At 38.8% G+C, this 22,494-nt stretch overlaps 1 protein-coding gene across 1 annotated transcript in view; it reads right to left on the reverse strand.

The window, feature by feature from the left end:
• Pkhd1 (PKHD1 ciliary IPT domain containing fibrocystin/polyductin) overlaps positions 1-22,494 on the reverse strand; it is a 457,519-nt gene that overhangs the window by 41,620 nt on the left and 393,405 nt on the right. Inside the window, exon 60 of the mRNA XM_032899487.1 lies at positions 5,983-7,000. Within this exon, the coding sequence (XP_032755378.1) occupies positions 5,983-7,000 (1,018 nt within the window). The remainder of the gene's footprint in view (positions 1-5,982; positions 7,001-22,494) is intronic.

Raw genomic sequence — 22,494 nt, forward strand, 5'->3', positions numbered from 1 at the left:
TTTGTTTCTATATTTTGGCTTATGTCATGAACCTGTTTCCATGCTCTACCTTGCCCTCCCCATTTGTGTACTGACTGTCCTTAGACCTTGAGACAAAACAAACCTTTACACCCTCGAGTTATTTCGGTTAGGTATTGTGTTCACAGAGCTAGGAAGACTTCTGATAACATGTCACCGTCTGTGAAAGATGCTGAATGATCCCTCGTTATGAATATAAAATCTGATTAGGTGCTCTTGAAAATATAAAATAAACTGAAACTGTGACTAGTAAACATTATAGAGATGAAAGTATACATGTACATATAAACTAATGGGCTGGTTCATGTTGAATTGGTTAATTAACCCCTTTTTGGCTATGTCAACTTTTTGTTTAAATTTTGAAAATGTCTTTCATAAATACACTGTATTTATATCATTTCTACTTCTTCCTCCCCTCCAACTCCTCCCATTAGCCTCTACTTCCTCTAGCATTACAAACACACACACACACACACTCACACACACACACACACAATTAAATGCTAAATCCATGTAGTATTATTTATGTGTACATGTGTGTGAAGTATAACATAACATGTTTTCATTAAGTAATTGAGAAAATAGTTTTAATTATCCACACTTGAATTGTATTTTCAGAGTGGTGATATAATAAAATATTTTAATATTCATCTATATATATAGCAATGTTTAAATTTGTATAATGTGTTGGACATGATAGCCATTCCAATAATGTTTGGAAATAAAATTTGTTGAAATGTAAGTTTTCATGAAGTTTCTTATTTATCACATTACTCACTATAGGTTCATATATATTTTAATGTATTTTTTAAAGTAGTCTGGACTAATATTTGGAACTGGGAACTAATGTGCCTGAGGACAGAGATCGTCTAGGTATAGGGATGTCAGCAGTTGTAATAGATTATAGATAAAAACTTGTTCACAAGAAAAAGCGATGGAAAAAAACATATAATCTTCAGAAAAACAATCAAAGATGCATTGGTCTCAGAGCATTGGGTGGAAGGACAATAAAGCCTAAAGCCATTATTGGAGACGTAAGGCTCTGAAATAAATGACAATTTTACCCATGACTCTGAAGAATCATCAATTCAAGGGAACTGTGAATTGTGAATGAGCTGTGAATGCCCTGTGAATGCCCTGATATTTCCCATGTAATAAGGCTAGGTATTCAACTTTCCCTGAATTTTTTTATTTCTTTTCTTTTTAGTCCAGGTTAACCTCAGAGTCATTACGTATGCAAGCATAACCATACATAATGATCATCAGCATCCTCCACACAAGTGCTGGTGCTGTGTGTGCTTTCACACAGAATTACATGGCCATGGGCATCACACTCAAGGATTAACGCATGATAAGTGCACTCTACCAATTGATCTAAGGTGCTAAGCCATTTTGAAGACTTGAAAATGCTACTAAATAACAATCAAATTTTAGTTGTGTAGAATGTTTGCTAAAGTAACAACATCTCACTTTCCTAAAAAGGAGTACATAGGAGGTTATTAAAATGACAGTATTTTGCTATTCGCCCAACTTAACCAATTTGTGCACTTGTACTATACTTAAATGTTCTTTCATGACTCCAGCTTGCTTTACGTTGACATAAATACATGACCTTATAAGCTCCTAATGTGAGGGATGAAGAGATGGCTCGGCACTTAAAGAATTTGTACTATGCTCGCAGAGACAACTTTGTTCTCCACACCTTCTCAGAGCCTTTAACTCCTGCTCTACGCAAACTGATGCCCTTTTTGGGACTCTAAGAATCTGAACTTACATGTACATACTGCATGCACACACACATGGAGTTATATACATATGCATATATGCATGGTTACAAACATGCAAACACACACATGCATACACACAACACACACACACACACACACACACACACACACACACACACACACATTACTGCCACTTTTATTCCTCTTTTCACCCAAATCATTTGTAGGGCCCAAGGCTCAGGTAACTTCATAAATAAAGAGATTTATGTAACACAGTTTTATGACATGTTTATTTCTGTTGCTATATAACACTATGGCAGAGTGGCTGACTTAAATTAATACTAGTGTGTGTTCTCCAGGGAGGTCAGGAGTCTAGGCAGACATGGATGGGCTACTTTGGTGTTCTTGGAGATGAATTCTGAATGAATCTAGTTCTAAACCCACTCAGGTTGAAGGGCTTTCTCCTTCTAGGATACCATGCAATGCTCATTTTGTACTCACTATCTATCTGCCATTCCCTTCCTTCCTTCCTCCCTTCCTCCCTTCCTCCCTTCCTTCCTTCCTTCTTTCCTTCCTTCCTTCCTTCCTTCCTTCCTTCCTTCCTTCCTTCCTGTATTTTTTTTCTCCTGTGTGTATTTAGATATGTGTTTCTATTTGGATGGATGCACGTGCACTTACAGATTTCTATGTATCTGTGCAAACAGAGCTCAGAGACTGAATTGAATGTCTCCCTAGATGGCACACTATTCCATATACTGAGGCAGGGCATCTCCCTTGAACTCATTTGACTGTGTTGACTAGTCTAGACAGCCAGCTTGCTCTGAGGATCTAATAATGTTTCTGTCCCATGAGCATTTATGGGCAGGCACCATGGTGGCCAGCATTTCCATAGGTGCTATGGTGCTGAACTCTGGCCTTCATGCTTATAGAACAAGTACTTTACTTGCTGATCATCTCCACAGTCCTCTTGCATCATTTTGTGGCCTCCTAATGCCCTTGACCATGAGGAATCAGTCCTCACACCTTGAATTACTCTGCTTTCCCCATCTGGTTTCCTTCCCATATCAGGAAAAATTCTGCTCATTCTGAGACTCATGCATTTGACAGAACCAACTCTGCATATTCTTCCCACCTTAAGGTCAAAACACACCACAGAACACAGCAAAACCATAAAAGTTCATCATTTGTATGAGCAACAGCTTACACAGGTGCATTGTGGGAGGACACAGAAATTCTGCCAGCTACGCTTTGGTTTTAACAGCCAAGCTTCTGTAAGGGAGATAGCTGGAATATTTTTATATGTCTGTGTGTGTGTGTGTGTGTGGGTATGCTTGTGTTTGTGTGTTTGTGTGTGTGTTTGTGTTTGTGTGTGTGTGTGTGTGTGTGTATGCCAGAATACATACACCCTGGATAAATATATAAAGTAGTGAGCGATTTAAGAAGATATCAAACTCAAGTCTCCGATCTTCTGGGATGCAGGTACATAGGAGTCCTGTAAATTCATATTCTAGTAGGGAAATGAGTTAGGCAAGAGGCAGGAGACAAATAAGGAAGAGAAGAAAGATGTACAAGGGTGAATGAAGGTCAAGCTTCTAAAAGACAGGCAGACATTAATAACTGTTCTGTCAAGATTCCTGAATACAAAGTAAATGTCATCATTTCCAGCTTGAAGAGAGAAATATAGAATGTGTTCTTATCTCTTCCCACTAAAAACTCCACTGAAACCACCTGAAGCATAAAACTGGGTAAAAGTAGTGATTAAATGCAAGAATGAAGAAGACAGGTGAATAGTAAACTGATTGCATGTGTCAACAGGAGTTTGAAAAACTGGAGAACAAGTTCATGCAACTGACCTAAGTGGGCAGAGGAAATTTGAGTCCTGAATTCCTGGAGGGAGGATAAAAAATGAAAAGACAAATTGACTACACACCATAGCAACTTCATTTCTCCCCACCTTCATGAAAATAAGTAGTGGTTTTCTGGAAATAAATTTCCAAGATGGCCTCATTCTGTAACCCCCATATAACAAAAGCGACCTTCCGGAGGACTTCATTAGTACTTCCCCCAAAAGACTTCATCCTTAGACTCTTCTCTGTAGCGTCAAGGTCAATTCATTAGTGTGCTGATGGCTCTCCAAGGACCTCAGCAGAGGTCCTAGCTGATACCGGTAAGAGCTGAAAGACACGGAGCTGGCCTTGGGGTTTGTATATGCCTTCAAGGTTGTTAAGCATACAGTGCAATGTTCAGGGGCATAGGCAATCTTGCTAAATGTTTGTCAATTCTATGGGGGGCATGCTGTTTCTCACTCTACAGAGATTTTTGTCAGGTATGCTTTATAGGAGGCTTTTTTTTATCCTCACATGATTTGTTTGCATTACATCTGGAAAAGTTTCTCTTAAGATAGCAGAGAAACAAGGTGGAGAATGTAACAAATTTGAACAGAAAATCAATGTCATATTATTCATGTTTCTAGTTATTATTATTATTATTATTATTATTATTATTATTATTATTATTATTAGTAGTAGTAGTAGTAGTAGTAGTAGTAGTAGTAGTAGTAGTAGTAGTAGATTAGGCATATACCAGTCAGAGGTGAAGAGGGCGTATAATGACTGGGTGATGGAGGTGACCTTTGTGCTGAGCCTATCTCCTGTCTTCATTCCTATCAGATGATTTGCCTGACAAATACCTGATATATTCCCTACATGTGCCCAGTTTACTCTGCAGGTTTTCCCCAGTGACTCTTGATTGCTTCTGCTCATTATCACCCCCCCCCTCTCTCTCTGGCTCGCTCACTCGCTCGTTTGCTCTGTAAAATGTAAATGCACACTGCAATGTTCTGTAGAAGTTTGGACTGGTGCTTCCTCCCAGCTCCATGCTTCTAGAAATAAGACTCAGACTCAAAATATATTTACAAATATCATGATCACAGAGCTAGGCTCATTTTAGCCTACATTCTACCTCATGGTTTCTTGTATTCAGGTAACAAGCATCTGTCTTATCACATCTTCCCTAGCAACTCTTCCTATGCCTGACTCTATCCAAGAATCCTTTCTGCCTCCCAGACGTTTTTACCTATTTCCTGCCTAAGCATAGGATATAGGTTTTTTATTGATAGGTGATGTATCTGTACAATACATAAGATATTATCTCTACAATGTTCAATGTTTTGGAATAGTGACCAAATAATACAATAGGTTAAAGCTTTGATCTCTAAGTATACATATAAATTTATAAGAACTCAGTGAAGCCTAAATGAAATTACAGTAGGGAGAAAAAAAAATCAAAATGCTTCAGCACTCCTGACACCCATGTTAACATATAAAACATAATAGTAAGGCTAGAAAGCATGAAGGATAGCTCAGGGGTTAAGAGCACTTGTTTCTCTTGCAGAGGACCCAGACTTGGTTTCCAGCACCTGTCTGGTGACTCACAAGCATGTGAAACTCTAGTCCCAGAGGATCTATTCTTCTCTTCTGACTTCCACAAGCACCAGATATGCATGTGGTACACATACATACATGAAAGAACACACTCATACATATAAAATAATATAAGAACTTTTAAAAATAATATCACTATTCATTAAAATTCCATGCATAGCAAAAATACTCAATTCTATATTAGAAGCAACCAGGGATAACTATGCTGTCATTTTTGCATCTATGAACAAAAGGGATATGTATTTGTTCTCAGTGTTAAAGTGGAAAATATAATTCAAAAATATGAACTAAGCTTTCATATGAATGGTTACTCTACATAAAAAGTTAGGTGCCCTCTCCCAGGGATGAGCCTTCTTATTTGCTATTCAATATATGTGGTCAAACTCTGAAACCATATATATACCATCAACAAAGATAGACCCTAGATTATTGTATTTATATATTTATGGACACAAGTGTGTGTGTGTGTGTGTGTGTGTGTGTGTGTGTGTAAAACAATAAAAATCAAAGGAAAACTATCAATTTGAGAAGGCAAAATAGATGAGGTTGGAAGAAAAGTACCTGGGAACTGCTGAAAGAATGGAAAGTGATATAATTCTCTTTTTTAAGTATCCATAAATGAATTGGTTAAATATGCCTCCAATTAGGTGTAGGATTTTGGTTTTTTTTTTTTAAGTTTTTAATTCTACTGATTCTTTTGTAACCAATTGTAAAGACTAAGCAAATTTTAATAGATGTCAACATGGACTCAAGAAATCACCCTTCATCCAGATGTTTTGATAATTAGCGCTTACCTATATCCTGTGACTCCCTCTGACTGAGCCACTAGTAGGGCCCCAACAGTCATACCAAGGACATTTTCCAGAACTCCAGTCTGTTGAGCAGTGATAACCTGGTGAGCCAATTTCTGTAATCTGTTACTTGATAAGGACTGAATGAGTTCACTGTCCCTTGCATTTGGCAGATCACCGATTTCAAAGACAATCACCTTTGAGAAAGTTTCCAGAGTGGTTGCTGGTGTGATCCTAAATGATGCCATTTCTGCCATGAGAGGTCTGCGTTGAACATATCTGCTAGAAGGGACAGCACAAGTCACAGTTGGGCAATTGCGCTTTCGTTTTCCTTCACTGTTTGCAATGGCCTTTAAGGTCTCTTTGTTGCCAGGCATCTCAAGAGTGAGTCTGATTTGGTTTCGGTCGATCTGGAAGAAGCCTCTTAGACTTTCAAGCATTGCTTTCTCCCAGCCCTTTTCTAGGACTGAAAATGTCACTGTCAAAGCCAAATGAATGGAAACACTTGAACGTATTTCAACAGCCTCCTCTCCTTGCAGGACAACATACAAGAGGTTATTCATGATGTCGAAATAGTTGGCACCAACAGCCTCATCCAACAGTGAAAATGCTGATTCTACTGGTGTAGGTGGAATAAAGCTCTTGTCTAAGAAAACGTAGGGGCTCTGAATCTCATTGTAGAACACAGCCAAGATGAGCTTGGAAGCTCTTCTGTTTGCCAGTAGGAAAAAGTGCAGGAATGGGGGTGTTCGCTCTGGAAAGCATACTTTGGTCATTTGTCTGGTTGGTAAGATGGAATAAAAAGTAGACGGGGAGGTTGTGGGAAAGCATAGACCACTGTCCTTCACAATACTGAACGTGTCCACAAAGCCATTAGTAATGGACACAAGTGGGTAGAATTTGGGGATTGTCCAAGTTTCATCAACATTATCAAGAATTAGGACTGCATGCTCAGTCTGCTTACAGAAGAAGCCCTGGATCATGGCTCGAAATGTGCATTTCTGTTCTTCTCTGAATATACCTGTGAAACAAAGGAAACAAATGAGTAACATTTGAGCAGCAGCTAATGAGGACTTTTAATCCACTGTTCTCACCATCACGTGTTATGCTATGAAATACTTATTGACCATTTAAGTATATTAGATATTGGGAACACAAAACAGTCTTGAGCAAAGTATGAAAAGGTAGATGCTTTAAAAATACTCGCTTGACATATTCTAATGATATACGTACACGGCGTGTACTTCTATTAATCTTCAATCATTTTTTACAGTCCAGTAAGCATCTCTTCCCATTATGCCCTCTGATCCCATTCCTTCTCCCCTGGTCTCCAAGAGGATGTCGTCACACTCCACCAGACCTCCCCATTTCCTGGGGCTTCAAGTCTCTTAATGGTTACGTGCCTCTTCTCTCATTGGAGCCAGACCAGTCAGTCTTCTGCTATTTATGTGTCAGGGGCTCAGACCAGCTAGTATGCTGGCTGGTTGGTGATTCAGTGTCTGAGAGCTCTTGTGGGTCCAGGTTACTTGAGACTGATGGCCTTCTTCTGGTGTCATCCTCCTCCTCAACTTCTTCTAACATGACATGTGCTTTTGAAAATTAACATAAAAACAAGATATACGTGCATATATGTGTATATCCTATAACTAGTAAATACCCAAGAGTCTCGGAGAAATGAAAACTAAAACTGATTAAAGAGTCCATCATCCTACCTTAGAGTGACTACTGTTAAAAGAACAAGCAATTGTTCAATAAATGAATGGAAATCTGCAATTGACAGGAGTGAGGAGGTGGGGAATATGTCCAGGATAAGACAGAGATCTGGGGTAAGAGAGGCCCCCAAGAGTCAATAGGGTGACCCTAGCTGTGACTCAAACATTGGGATATGGAACCTGAAGAGACTACCTTCTGTAGCCAGGCAGGATCCCCAGTGGAGCAATAGAGATCAACCCACCCAAAAAAATTTCACCCCAAAATGGATCCTGTCTACAAGAAAGATAGGCAAAGTGGATGGAGCAGAGATGAGAAAATGGCCAGCCAATAACTGGTCCAACTTGAAAGACCCATCCCATGGGCAAGCACTAATCCCTGACACTATTAATGATACTTTATTATGCTTACAGACAAGAACATGTCCTCTGAGAGGCTCCACCCAGCAGCTGACTCAGACAGATACAGACATCTACAGCCAAAGAGTGATTAGAGCTTGGGAATTCTTAAGGAAGAAAAGAAGGAAGGATTGTGGATCACGATAAAGGGGATAGAAACTCCATAGGAAGAGCAACAGAGTCAAATAACCTGGACCTTGGAAATCTCAGAGTCTGAACCACCAACCAAAAAACATGCACGGACTGGACCTAGGCCTCCTTGCTAATACGTAGCAGATGTGCAGCTTGGTCTTCATGTGGGTACCCAACAAATGGAATGAGTGCTGTCCCAAAAGCTGTTGCCTATATGTGGTATAGGTTCTTCTAGCTGGGTTGCCTTGTCTGGCCTCAGTTGGAGAGGAAGTACCCAGTCTTGCAGAGACTTGAAGTACTAGGGTAGGAAGAACCCAGGTGGCCCCCACCTGCTCAGAAGAGAAAAAGCAGATGGGGAAGGCTTGTGGGAGGGAGTGACTGGGGGGCAGTGAACAGGATGTGAAATGACTAAGTAAAACAAAGAAAATTAAATTGAAAAAAAAAGAGCTATAACAAACTGTAGAATGGGGGTAGAGAGGAACACTATGTATTGCTGATGGGTTTGTACATTTGTGAAACTATATGAAAATCATTATAAATGTGTCATTTTTAAAAAAGTCTACTCAAAATAGAACTACCCTTTGGTCCAACTGTATCATGCTAAATACACTGAAAACTTCACGTCTTACCATTGATACATTTCTATGTTTATTGGTGTCTGTTTACAATAGCTAGGTAAAGGAACCAGCCTAGACATCTATCAACTTATAAATGGATAATAAGAACCCCACAGTAGAGTTTCATTCAGCTGTTTAGAAAAAAATGAAATAATGGTATTTGTGGGACGAAGTATAAGTTTCTAGTTTGTTTAAATACTCAGTTGTATCATGTAATGTTTTGCTGGAATCTGTCTTGTGAGAGGGTACGTGATGTTTTGCTGGAAGCAGACACTTGAGAAGGTGCATGATGTTTAGAAAGAATATAAGCAGAACCTCACAGATAGTGAGAGGATACTCGTGCATTGCTATGTCATACACCGCTCTCTTCCTTCCTTCCTTCCTTCCTTCCTTCCTTCCTTCCTTCCTTCCTTCTTCCCATCCTCTCTCCTTTTCTTCCTTCTCCCCTCCATTTCCCCTTCCTTCACCACTCTCTCCTTCCCTTTCTTCCTCATCTCCTTCTATTAATTTTTCAGATTAGTATACAAAGTAACAGAGTTAACTATGGAATCCCATGCATATTTGTCTTCATTGATATTTTACTCCCATTCAACTTCCCCATTCCTCCTGCTGGTCGCTCATAGTCCCCGCACTCCCTTCATGTCACTTGCATTATGTTATGCTTTTTTTACCCCAACAGAACTCTCCCGAAAGACATAGTTTTCCAGCCTAAACTCCCCTTTTCAGTTTCATTGCCACCACCCTTCACACATATAAATAAAATTAAAGATTAGGATGCACATGCGACAGAAAACATTTGGTGTTTGTCTCTCAGGCTTGGGTGGGACTAATTTGCTTCCTATAATAATTTCTTCCTGTTCCATCAATTTTCCTACTGCAGGTTTAGATTTTTCACAACCTACTTTACTTGTGGTTCTCAAACGCTTCAGCCTTCCTTCTGACCCATCAACCAAAGATCGGGGAGAAAGAATGTTAGTAAGAAAAAGGGGTGTGTGGACCAATTTAGAAATAGTTCCTGGGAGTTGATTACACTCTCTCTAGAAAAGATACCAGCAGTACAGTACAGTCCATTCACAAGCACCAAACCCTGAATCAGTAGCTGTGGCACAATCTAATAGAAACAACAGTGTTCAGCCAAATCGGCACCAGTCAGCAGAAGTGATCAGAATCAGCCCAAAGTTCTTTGGTAAATTTCTCTCTTTGAAGGAAAAAAACAGTGAAAACTAGCAAAGCATTTCATGGTATAATGATGCAGGAGCATCCTCAGCAAAAGCAAGAGAAGCACTGTATGGCATAGCAATGCACGGGCATCCTCTCACTGTATGTGGCATTCTGCTTATATTCTTTTTTTTTTTAATTAACTTGAGTATTTCTTATGTACATTTCGAGTGTTATTCCCTTTCCCGGTTTCCGGGCAAACATCCCCTTCCCTCCCCCCCTTCCTTATGGGTGTTCCCCTCCCCACCCTCCCCCCATTGCCGCCCTCCCCCCGACAGTCTAGTTCACTGTGGGTTCAGTCTTAGCCAGGACCCAGGGCTTCCCCTTCCACTGGTGCTCTTACTAGGATATTCATTGCTACCTATGAGGTCAGAGTCCAGGGTCAGTCCATGTATAGTCTTTAGGTAGTGGTTTAGTCCCTGGAAGCTCTGGTTGCTTGGCATTGTTGTACATATGGGGTCTCAAGCCCCTTCAAGCTCTTCCAGTTCTTTCTCTGATTCCTTCAACGGGGTCCCGTTCTCAGTTGTGGTTTGCTGCTGGCATTCGCCTCTGTATTTGCTGTATTCTGGCTGTGTCTCAGGATCGATCTACATCCGCTCCTGTTGGTCTGCACTTCTTTGCTTCATCCATCTTGTCTAATTGGGTGGCTGTATATGTATGGGCCACATGTGGGGCAGGCTCTGAATGGTGTTCCTTCAGTCTCTGTTTTAATCTTTTGCCTCTCTTTCCCTGCCAAGGGTATTCTTGTTCCCCTTCTAAAGAAGGAGTGAAGCATTCACATTTTGATCATCCGTCTTGAGTTTCATTTGTTCTAGGCATCTAGGGTAATTCAAGCATTTGGGCTAATAGCCACTTATCAGTTAGTGCATACCATGTATGTCTTTCTGTGATTGAGTTAGCTCACTCAGGATGATATTTTCCAGTTCCAACCATTTGCCTACGAATTTCATAAAGTCGTTGTTTTTGATAGCTGAGTAATATTCCATTGTGTAGATGTACCACATTTTCTGTATCCATTCCTCTGTTGAAGGGCATCTGGGTTCTTTCCAGCTTCTGGCTATTATAAATAAGGCTGCGATATTCTTTCTAATAATCATGCACTTCTCAAGTGTCTGCTTCCAGCAAAACATCACGTACCCTCTCACAAGACAGACTCCAGCAAAACGTTACATGACACAACTGAGTTTTTCGACAAACCAGAGACTTCTACTTCATCCTACAAATACCGTTGTTTCATTTTCATAGGAAGCTGAATGAAACTCTACTGTGGAGTTTTTGTTATCCATTTATAAGTTGATAGATGTCTAGGCTGGTTCCTTTACCTAGCTATTGTAAACAGACACCAATAAACATAGAAATGTATCAATAGTAAGACTTAAAGTTGTCATTGCCACACAGTGCTTCCTCCTGTCCAGGAAATACTAGAGCAACCAGTAGTAGACATTCATATCACTTATGATATTGCAAAAGTCTTAGAGGTTCTATGTCAGGATCCCCAAATACTAATAGCAAAGGTTTTCCTATCATTTTATCTAAGGACATTTTAGAGGACAGCATGTTATACAGTTGCAGATTTTATAACTGAGAAAAAGAAATGGTTTTAGGAGCTTCACTTCAAAACCCAGACCTTCTCATATTAGGCACACTGCAGCTCCATATAGGATGGAGAGAACAGAGCAGAGGACTTTTGGACACACACTGACACCATAGTTTCTGCACTCTGAAGGAGATGAGTCTTAACAGTACAATCAGGGCCTCCCATCTTTCACTGCATTCTCAAAGATAATATTTGGGTAATATGGCAGACAAAAGTTTTTACAATAGTCTCCACTCCAGTTATTCAGGAACCACATTAAGACCAAGCAACACATCTGCTACATATGAGTGGAGAATCCTAGGTCAAGCTCGTTTATGTTCTTTGGCTGGTGGTTCAGACTATGAGAATCCCAAGGGTCCAAGTTAGTTGATTCTGTTGGTCTTCCTGTGTGATCCCTATCTCCTTCAGGATCTGCAATTCTTCCTGCTATTCTTCCATCCAAGCTCAATCCACTGTTTGGCTGTGTGTGTCTCTATCTGTCTGAGTCAGTCTCCATCCAGTCTATTTTGAATTAAGAACTCTTTTTATTCAAATTTTATATTTTATAACCTTATCTGAGGAATCAAAAGTAGTTTTAAAACAATCTGTAATAAATACTTCTACTCCCTTTTGACACAGTAGCATAACTACTCGTTAAAAGAATCCACAGTATGATTCAAAATGACTAGAACAATACAAAATTAATCACAAAACTGATTAATCTTTGAACACGGAAATATGTAATGTCTGAATATAGGTATTGTACATTATAAATAGGTACTGAATTATCATAATGTACCCCTGTATGGATATACAAATTTGTCTCAATAAAGTTCTCTCACACACATATACACAGGTACACATATATATAGTTTCACATACATATGCAACCCTATACACACATAAATGTGTCTACACACAAATACATGCATACACACACACACACACACACACACACACAATATTACCACAGGAATATCTTTTTGCTTAAAAATGCTCTTGCATTTTCCAGATTTACCATAATAACAGTCACACCATTTTAAGGCTTCCAAACCTTATAAAAATATGGCCTGTCTGTAAATATCAGACTCTCAGTAGTCAGAGCTGAAATTTTCTTGTCTTGTCAGTGTGGTAATGACTGGGATTTTATTTTCAATCTTTCCCCAAAAGACATAAAGTTGCACAGGACTTTACCTAATGGGCAGTGTCATTATATAATGGACATATTATTATGGGAAATTCAAAAAATTTCCTCTTTTAAGAGGAGCTAATACAGACAGAAAAGAAGCAATCTCACCAGGCCTTTATGGTCATCTCTAATAATATAAAAAGTCCACAAATAATGAAAATTCTGAGTATTGACAATATTCTACACACACACACCCCTCAAAGCCCTGGCTGCATTGGAAAGGAGGGGTCATTTTTCATTCCACAGAATCATTTTTCCTGTGTGTGTGTGTGTGTGTGTGTGTGTTTGTGTGTGTGTGTGTTTGTGTGTACAGTCTTTACTCAACATGAAACTATAGAAATAAGAAAGCCAATTAATGCTTATGATTATCAACAGTTTCTTACAATGGATCAGATGGAAGAGAAACATGACTGTGTTGAGACCCAAGGTAAAGTCTGTGACATAATTGGAAAAACCCTATGAAAGGATTAAAACAGAGTTGGGTGTTTTAAAATATATAACATATATTAAATTTCCTAAGAGTTTAAGAAACAGTATGGTATTCCTGTCAACCAAATGGGAGTAGAAAATTTAAAGACTTATCTCTAAACCTGGAGGAAAAGTGAGGTATGTGGCAGAGGTGACAGAATATTGAAGGCATTCTCATCCTCTAGGAGCTCTGAGGCAGTCATCTTAGAGTCACCTGTGAGGATGGAGCTAGGGGGTGGGCTTAAGGGCAGAGTTTAGGTGTAAATGCTAAGATTGAGAGAATGATGTCAAATGGAGAAGTAAGCAGCCTATTTGGATTTTAGTGCTTACCCGAGTGAACCATTCTACAAGAATGTGGCTCAAAGTTGTTGATTCTAAATTAGGAATGTTATTTATTTTAATGCAATTTGTTCTTATTTCATTGATTTTCTTTTTTGGATACTTAAAAATATAAGTATGTCTAATGAAGTTTGTGTAGTAAAATCCAAGAGACATTCTAATGAAATACATTATGGAAACATATATGTTGTGCTTATATATTAAAAAACTGCGATTATCTTAATTATTACATGTTTAAAGATTAGGTTTATTTAAAATACTTTTCATAGAATATATTGATATTTTGACTATTTTCTTCCTGGTGCCCAAAGTCCTGCCTAGTCCTCCTCACTTTCCTACCCAACCAACTTCATGATTTTTCTTTCTCTTAAAAAAAAAATCAAAGAAAACAAAACAACAACAACAAAATGAAGGTGGCAAGCCTACAAAAGAAACAAGGAATTCATGTTCTGCCTTGGAATGTGGTTTATATATCCATTGGAGAAACCTGAGTTTCCTTTTCCCAGAATGTGTCAATTACAAGTAACTCCTTGGTGGAACTTTGTGTGTGCTTAGCCTTCTTGGTGCTTGAACTCTGTCTCTCTTAGATCTGTGCAGTCTTTGTGTGTATTGTCATAATCTCTGTGAGGCCATCTGTGAATCAGTCCTGGTGTTTTGGAAAAATGTAGTTTCTTTGGATTCATTCTTAGAACTTTTCTGCCTCCTCTTCTTCATAGATCCCTGAGCCTTGAGGGCAGTGGTTTGGTAAGAGCACTCGATTTACGACTGAGTATTTCAAAGCCTCTCACTCTGCACATTGTTCAACTACAGGTCTTTGTGTTAATTTCCGTAGATGGAAAGAAGAAACCTCTCTGTTGAGTGTTGAGTGAGGCACTGATCGGTACATATAGCCGTATGTCATCAGGTTATTTTGTCACCATGTCCCTTTATTAGATGCATTTTAGCCATGTTCCTTAGTAAGATGTTTTCACCTGAGGGCAATGCCTATCTACCCCTAGTGGTTGGCCATGTCAACAGTATCAGATATGGATTCCATTTTCTGGAGTTGGCCTTAAATCCAGTATAAGAAATAAAAAGGTGGTTGGTTACTCTCACAACGTTTGTGCCATTATCGCACCAGTGTGTCTTATAGGAATATCACCATTGTAGGTCACAGTGTTTGTATCTGGGTAATACTAATGATTATTTATTTTCTCTAGTAGCATACTGTGTACCTTTAGGCACTACAAAAATTATCAGTAGGTTTTATTTTGATCTTCATACACATGCACAATGGTTCATTGCTCACACTTGATCCTTCTTGTGGCTTGGATATTAATCAAAATGAGTGAAATCACAACTAAATTATAAGTTCATAATAATCCACATAAAGATCTAAAGAGATCCTCAATAAAAAGTAATGGAATACAAATGCCATGACAACAGAAGTCAAAAGTAGTTGGCAGGAGGAAGAGAACCAGGGATGGGAGTAAAGGAGGCACAGGTGGTAGCGGGAGAGTAAAAATAAGGACAAACAGTATCAATGCATATATATGCAAATGTCTCAAAGAAACATTTCTTTGTATACAAATTTAAACTGATATAAATGGAAATGTCATAAACAACATAATCATAAAATCAGAAAAGTAATAATTTATTACCTTATTTAATCCTGATTGATTTTTCTAAATTTAATTAAACCTTTTGCATTCCATCCTTATATTACATAGATTTTTATATCTCCCGTGAAGGACTAAGAAAGAAAATACAGCCTTTTCTCCCACCTGATGACTGATACTTGTTTTCCAGCATTAGTTGTTTAGAAGAAATTCATTCATCTTTAAGTTTTTTTTATTATGTATACTGATACTTTAAAATTTTTACTTATAGATAAGCTGTGATATTAGATACAATTTGGCAAATCAGTATTCAAGGCAGAGTCATTTCAAATTCTGTATCTAGTCTGCCCTTCATTTTCTCCTGTAAATCAGAACAGGTTCATATCACAGAGTGGCCTAAGGTCTGGTCCCTGTGTGTCATAGCATCGGGTAAGCCAACATTTATATAGAGTAAAAATTTTATAAAGAAGTACTTGGTGAAATACAAAAGTCATACTCTCTCCTATTAATTTCATATTTAAAGTATTATGCTCTCCCAAATACTGTGGCCAGTCCATGTCATGAACCACCACAGACCTCAAAATAAAGGAAAATTTAGCATGGAAAGGGGACCATCTTTATAAGTCTCAATTAAATTATGATGTAAAATACTTTACAAAACTATAATCCATGTAACCATATGGCTATAGCTTTGTTAGTGATACATGGAAGGAATTTTTATCAATGAAGAGCCTTACACATGATTATAGTCTTCACAGAAGGTCTATCTGTATTGTGCGAAATGCCTTGGTTAGGCCCAATAAAAAGTGTGGCCAAAAAAGGGTAAATGGGATCATGTAAGGCTGGGTTTATGCTTGGCTAGGAGAGAAGAGAGTGAGTAGTCAGTGACAGGAGCCTTTACAACAACTAAGTAAACAGAAGCATAGCTCATTTTAGCTACTTCAGAAGGAAAGTCAAAGGCCACAGAGAATTTGGTGTCAGAAAGGAAGGAAAGAGCTTCGAATGGTTGATGTAAGATTTCATGAGTTATAGGACTCTGCATTTCTTGATTCTTTAAGGTTATTAGTGATGACATTTTCACTAATACAATTGTGTGGGTGAACACTAAAGTGCATTGGGGAGGAAAGCACACCCGATTACATCAGTTCTTATCGAAGGTCTTTTCTTCGTCATTTAGGCTTCTAGAAAGTACTTAAAGATGACCTGTGTAAAGGTCTGACTATGGAAGTACAATTGCCAGATTGTGTAGAAAGCTGAACCACAACACACAATCTACAGTTACCAAGCAGCTACGTTTCTATCCACACCAACCAGTCATAGAAAACAAACAAAAAAAACCAACTTCTTAAAGTGCATAACTGTACTTTATTAATAGCTTCTCATGCCCATTTCCCTAAATTTTCCTAGAAGTCATCATCGTCATCATCATCATCTCATCTTCATCTTTATCATCATTGTCCTCCTCCTCTTCATTAATATTATTTTGGCTCAGGTTCCAATGTTAAAACAATTGTAAAAAGCCCAAAATGGATCCTTAGTCAATCACATAGGGTGCTTCACGGTTTGCTTTAACTCACTTTGTTTTGACTTATTTCAGAGAGTCTCTAATGACATTCAAACATGCCTCCAATTCTCCTTGAATTTTCCTTCTGTTTTCACTATAAGCCTTACCACCCTATTATCTGCATGTAAATCTTTGTCAAATAACAAAAGGTACTGGATGATTCTTTTGTACCAAGTTCACAACAACTGGCATTTGCTTGGTGCCCATCTGATGCTCTTTGTTTATTCTCATACCTGTCAAGGTTCGGCACAAGTTACCTACTTTGATAAGAATTGTAAGTTTGTTAGGATGAAGAGGGAATAATGGGCCAATTTCCATGACCTCCTATGACTGGAGAACATGGTCCAGTGTATGCACATAAGACATATATACACTAGTGAGATCAAGAAGTAAGCCAGAAGCTACTAGCCTTTGAAAAGCAGTGGTTACACAGAGGGATATTACACACTGTGTGGGAACAGCATAGATCAGGAAAGGAAACAAGGTTTGGGGTATGACCTATTTCTTTACAACACAATGGAAGTGTAGTGGAGTTAAAAGGGACAAATCATGTTCCCTGGAAATAATGACTGCACTGGTTCCGATTTCAAAGATTCATCCAGCTTTGGGAGCAAATTTTGAACAAGTGAAACAAACAATTAAAGAGCTGCTGAGCATCTCCGGGACCTGATGCTACTTTGAAGACTGTAGGCAGTCAGTGCTTGCCTGTGATCGTGGCAAGGGGTGTTAATCAAAGCACATTTTATTCTCATACTAAAATTTGTGTGAAAATCACAAGAATTGGTGGTTCATATACTTTTGTCAGTCAATGGATTTTATATGGTAGCAAAGTGGTCCCTTTATGGTCATTTTAGTCGCCGTAATAACTTGGTGGCTGAAGAGAACTTTAGGTGTAGAACTATATGACAGAAAGCCCATAGAGTTGCATCAGGAAGGAAGCACAGTAGGATAAGAATTTGAATGGCCAAGAAGTTGGCTTTGTCTTAATGAAGGCTTCATACCATTCTTTTCCTTCTTTCTTCCTTCCTTCTTCCTTCCTTTTTTCCTTGCCTTTCTCTTTTAGCCCCTCTGGCTACTTTTATATTTCTATCCTTATTCACCTTTAGATAGTAAGCTTAATTATTTCTATGTCATAGACAGAAAATTGAATATCACAGTTGTATGAACTCAACAATATTATTTAGAAGTGAGGAGGAGGAAAAGGAAGAGGAAGAGAAAGGACATACAGGAGGAGGAAGGAGGAAGGAAGGAAGGAAAGAAAGAAGGAAGGGAGGGAAAGGAGGGAGGGAGGGAGGGAAGAGGGAGGGAAAGAGGGAGGGAAGGAAGAAGCAGAAGCAATTACATACTTCTAAACTTTGATTTTTGTATTTTGCACCTGGTAAAATAAAATGACATCTAAAGGACTCTTCAGGGAACAGTTTTTGGACAAAAGGTGTGATACCTACCACTGTGAGAAGGGCCAAAATTTTGGGAGTTCTCTCTGCCCAGTTTTCTTTATAGCCTATATGGAAAGATTCCTGATAGTTGACAAATCACATATTTGGCAAAATGCTCTTTGATTCTGTGCATTATTATTTACCCCTTCAAGCTAACATTTTATCATGGTATACCAGGAGGAGAAAATTATTGCCACAATCTTAACAAAGCAATTACCCATATCCTACCACTAAGTCATATTAAGGATCCATCTTGTAGTTAAATATGAACTCTTGGTTTTTCCTAAATTGGAAAGTCTACCTTAATGTCTTCAGAATTCAGCCACAATGGCTATGAGATATGTTACAGGTTTGCTAGTGTCCCATCATCTGGTTTTCTATGAAATATTTGCAGTTAATCAATGCTAGTGTTTTCAGTTTGCCAAAAGGCAAAATAATGTTGGTGATCATTTTTAAAGCACAAATATGCAAAGTTAGAGGGCTAAAGAGCTGCTAAACTGGCATGATTCTAAATTATATCAGAAAATATATGGTCACTGTTTAAGAAAAGTCGACACAGAGCTAGCCAGACCTCGTTCAACCCCCAGTAGTTGAAAGTAACAGCACATAGTTCCAGTTGAGAATCACGTCTGAATAGCCTTCAATTTTTCTCTCCTGTGGATGCTTTGTCTCTCCTGCTTTGCTCAGTTGGAGAAGGTTTAGTTCTGAATAATGATTTTCTTTCACCCTTGTTTTTTTTTTTTTTTTTTTTCTTTTCCTTCCCCACTTTGCCAAATGGCCTCATCTGCCAGTCACAATTTTTGTGGTCCACAATTCTGATCACTTTTAAATGAAACCCACGCTGGCTTTGGTAATCATAATGTCATTTACAATTTACCACTAAACACGTTTATTCAGTTAGCAGCACACGGGAGAAAGAGAACTCCATATGAACTCACTGTGAAAAGGCCTAATCTGATTATTTCCTCATGAAAATCCAGGCAGGGGTGCTTGTAAGAGGGGCTGAGAGAAGAAGGAGAGAGGCAAGCCCTGGCCACAGCTGACTTTGATAATCAATGTGAACAGATAACTGATACAGCCTGTCAGGGCAACCACCCAGTCACCCCAGGGCATTCTTCTCAAAAAGGCAAGAGTGGACAGGTCATAATGATCGCTGAGTGACCAGTGAGCATTGGCTTGGTGTATGCTATTGCATTCACTGGACATGCCCAGTGACAAGGTCCAGAAGCTCTGCTTTAAGTGGGGAAAATTTGATTAAGCAGGTTGTACTTGTGTGTGCACATGGGCACACAAGCACTTGCTCTGTGTGTCTTTCACCGTCCTAAAATATCCTGGACATAATACATACTTCCCATCCTTTCCCTAGACTAGAGGCCATAGACCTAAGCCCAGGAAAGAGCGAGAGCTATTTATGTCTGGTTTAGGAGGAGAAGGACCTTGTGTGTGTGTGTGTGTGTGTGTGTGTGTGTGTGTGTGTGTGTTTGCACAGGGGTTGCTTCCAGGGTTCTAACAAATATTAACTTTGTGTCAATATTTGTCCTTCCTGTCGTGAAATGAGGATTTTCCACCTCATTTCACGTTTGAAAAGAAAATATGCCAAAGGGGTCATCTTTGCTAGAGAAAAAAAATTAACAGAAAACAACAACAACAAAAGAGAGAAATAACTTCTATCTTTTATTTAGAAAAATGGATGAGAAGGAAAGAAAAAAAGTATTTCTAAAATAAATGCCTTGACTCAAAGGCACGTAGAATCCTCCCATCTTTCCATTTCGACAAAAGAGAAAATTTATATGTTTAAAATAGAATGAAATATATCAACATTAATGATTTTTCTCCTCGAGGTTAATGCCACCAATTCCCCCAACAATATTTTCTACCCATCTTTGATATATTTCACCAAGTATCATAAACTAGAGGAGATTTGGACATAAACAAAATATATAATCACTCACTTGTTTTCAAGAAATGAAAATAAGTAATTTACAACTTGCTTCTGCCAAACAATATCTATACCTCATTATTTCCAATTTAACAAATATGAATGGGCACAGAGCGAATCAGCGATGACACGTTACACATCTCCCCATTTATATATGTTGTCACAAATCATCAGGCAATCAGGAATGACACCCCAAAACCTCAAAGCTCTGTTTCTCGACACTCAAAAAAAAAAGTAAAAGAGTTATTTGCAGATTTGTTAGAGAAAATGCTGTTTTGCTTATTTCAGATACAATGAACAGAAGGGCTTTTGACTTCAGACTGGAGAAATGCTAAATATAATTACTTCTTTAAACCTCAAAAAGTAATAAGCATATGTGTTGGAATTATTTGTTAAGACAAGTTGAGAGTGCTCTTACATGTCGTATATTCAATATCTAAACAAAGTATGACTATGCTGATATAAGAACTTGCTGTTTGTAAGGTCTGGTGCATGGCCATAATATGTCAGTCATAGTTATTATAAGGGGAACACATATGTTTGTTCACATAGCTATGCATACTATAATTTTTTAAGTAATCTAAGGGTAACAGTGCTACTTTAATGTGTAAATATTTGTCACTGTAAAATTTGAAAAACTGTGTCATTGGATTGAAGGGGGTCACTGTCTATTCAGTATTTATCTCTGGAATGTAATACACACACACACACACACACACACACACCATACGCACCATACACACACACAACACATACACATGCACACACACACAATTAGCTAGAGAGTGTCACTTGGAAGCAGAGTTATCTTTTATCTTTGACATCATTTTCAGCAAGGGAGTCCACTCTAATGCCCAGCGAAATTTGCAGTGTTGTGTCTTTGGATAGCTGTGGTACGTGAGGTATTCAAGTGGGAAGATAAAGGTAACCAAGGAAGCCAGAAGCTGCTCAGTGAGGACAATGCCCAGTACTGGGTGTGAAAGGGTTGTGGATATCAAGAACTATTCATCACAGCATCCTTCACACTCTCCCGGGTGCTCCTGTGCTTGGCCTTCTTGTCTATGAGGACACCTTTCCAAAGTAATTTGCAGAGAAACAGGCGACCACAGGAAGCCTGCAAATACACACAGCAAGCTTGCTGGGCAGAATGTCTGTCTGCATCATGCTATTTTTGTGGGTGTTTCAGAGTATATTTTATCTTTAATAATAAAATACTTTTTGAAAAGAGTATTATTTTGAGAAAGATAAGGACAGTAGGTAGAAGAAGTGAGGGGATGACATTAAAAGCGTGAGGTGGCAGGTGGGGTGGCAGATGGACCCAACAGCTCTTACTTCTGAACCAGCCATTTTAATTGCTTTTTGTACCTCTATCAATAGGAGAGCATTCAAACCAGACCCAGGAACTATCTCATGTTATATTTTCTAACCATGGTGAAGTTTCATTGTGATATAGTACTTGACACAACAAGTACTTTTGTGGGAGGATTTGGGGAATAAAATTTCACCTACAAACATCAATGGATATGGTCCCAATTACAAAACGTATTATTTGAATACTACATTGGAAACATCCCAGGCCACTGCAGGCTCAGGAAGTAGGCTCACCAAGGGATCAGGTTTAGCGTTGATTGCATCCTGCCTCTTCCTCTTTGAAGCCGTGGCTAGGTTTCTCATCCTCCCTCTGACTCTGTTTTCTCACACGTAAAGGGATTAACAGCTGGACAGCTGCACACAACTCATAGGCTGACGCACTCTTGTACATAAGATACTATATGCTTGGAATCCACACTGAGGATCCGTCAAGAAGCACATGCCGTTTCATTCTCTATCAACCACAAAGGAATCATTTTTAAAATTTCACGGCACTCTCACAGTTTTTCTCTTACCTCAAATACCTTCTGATAAGTGTTGAAACTTTTCACTCCCAGGTACAGGGTTGAGAGAGACAAGTTACAGGGGAAAACAGTCACTTAAACATCGACTTTAGAAAATGTAGATGAGGGAAATACCAATACATCCATAGAAATGTGTGTGCGTGCACGCGCATGCGCATGCGCATGGCTCAGTAGACCATCTATTATTCACCACTGAAGAAAACAACGCACTCTGAGTATCCAGGATAATTTTCACTTTCGTCCAATCTCCATTCACTTCTTTCGTCCCGCCCCTCACCTCATCCCATCCTTCCTCTCTTCTCGTCTTTCAATAGCAAGCCTTGTCTTCTGGCTTTAAACAAAGCAACGTTCACTGCGTGGCTTAAAGAGAAAGGACGGCCACCATCATTCTTTACAAGTGCAATTCCTGGCACACTCTTTCCTCAAAATGATAAAG

Source organism: Rattus rattus, chromosome 4, assembly GCF_011064425.1.
Source record: "Rattus rattus isolate New Zealand chromosome 4, Rrattus_CSIRO_v1, whole genome shotgun sequence".
NCBI classification, from domain to species: Eukaryota; Metazoa; Chordata; class Mammalia; order Rodentia; family Muridae; genus Rattus; species Rattus rattus.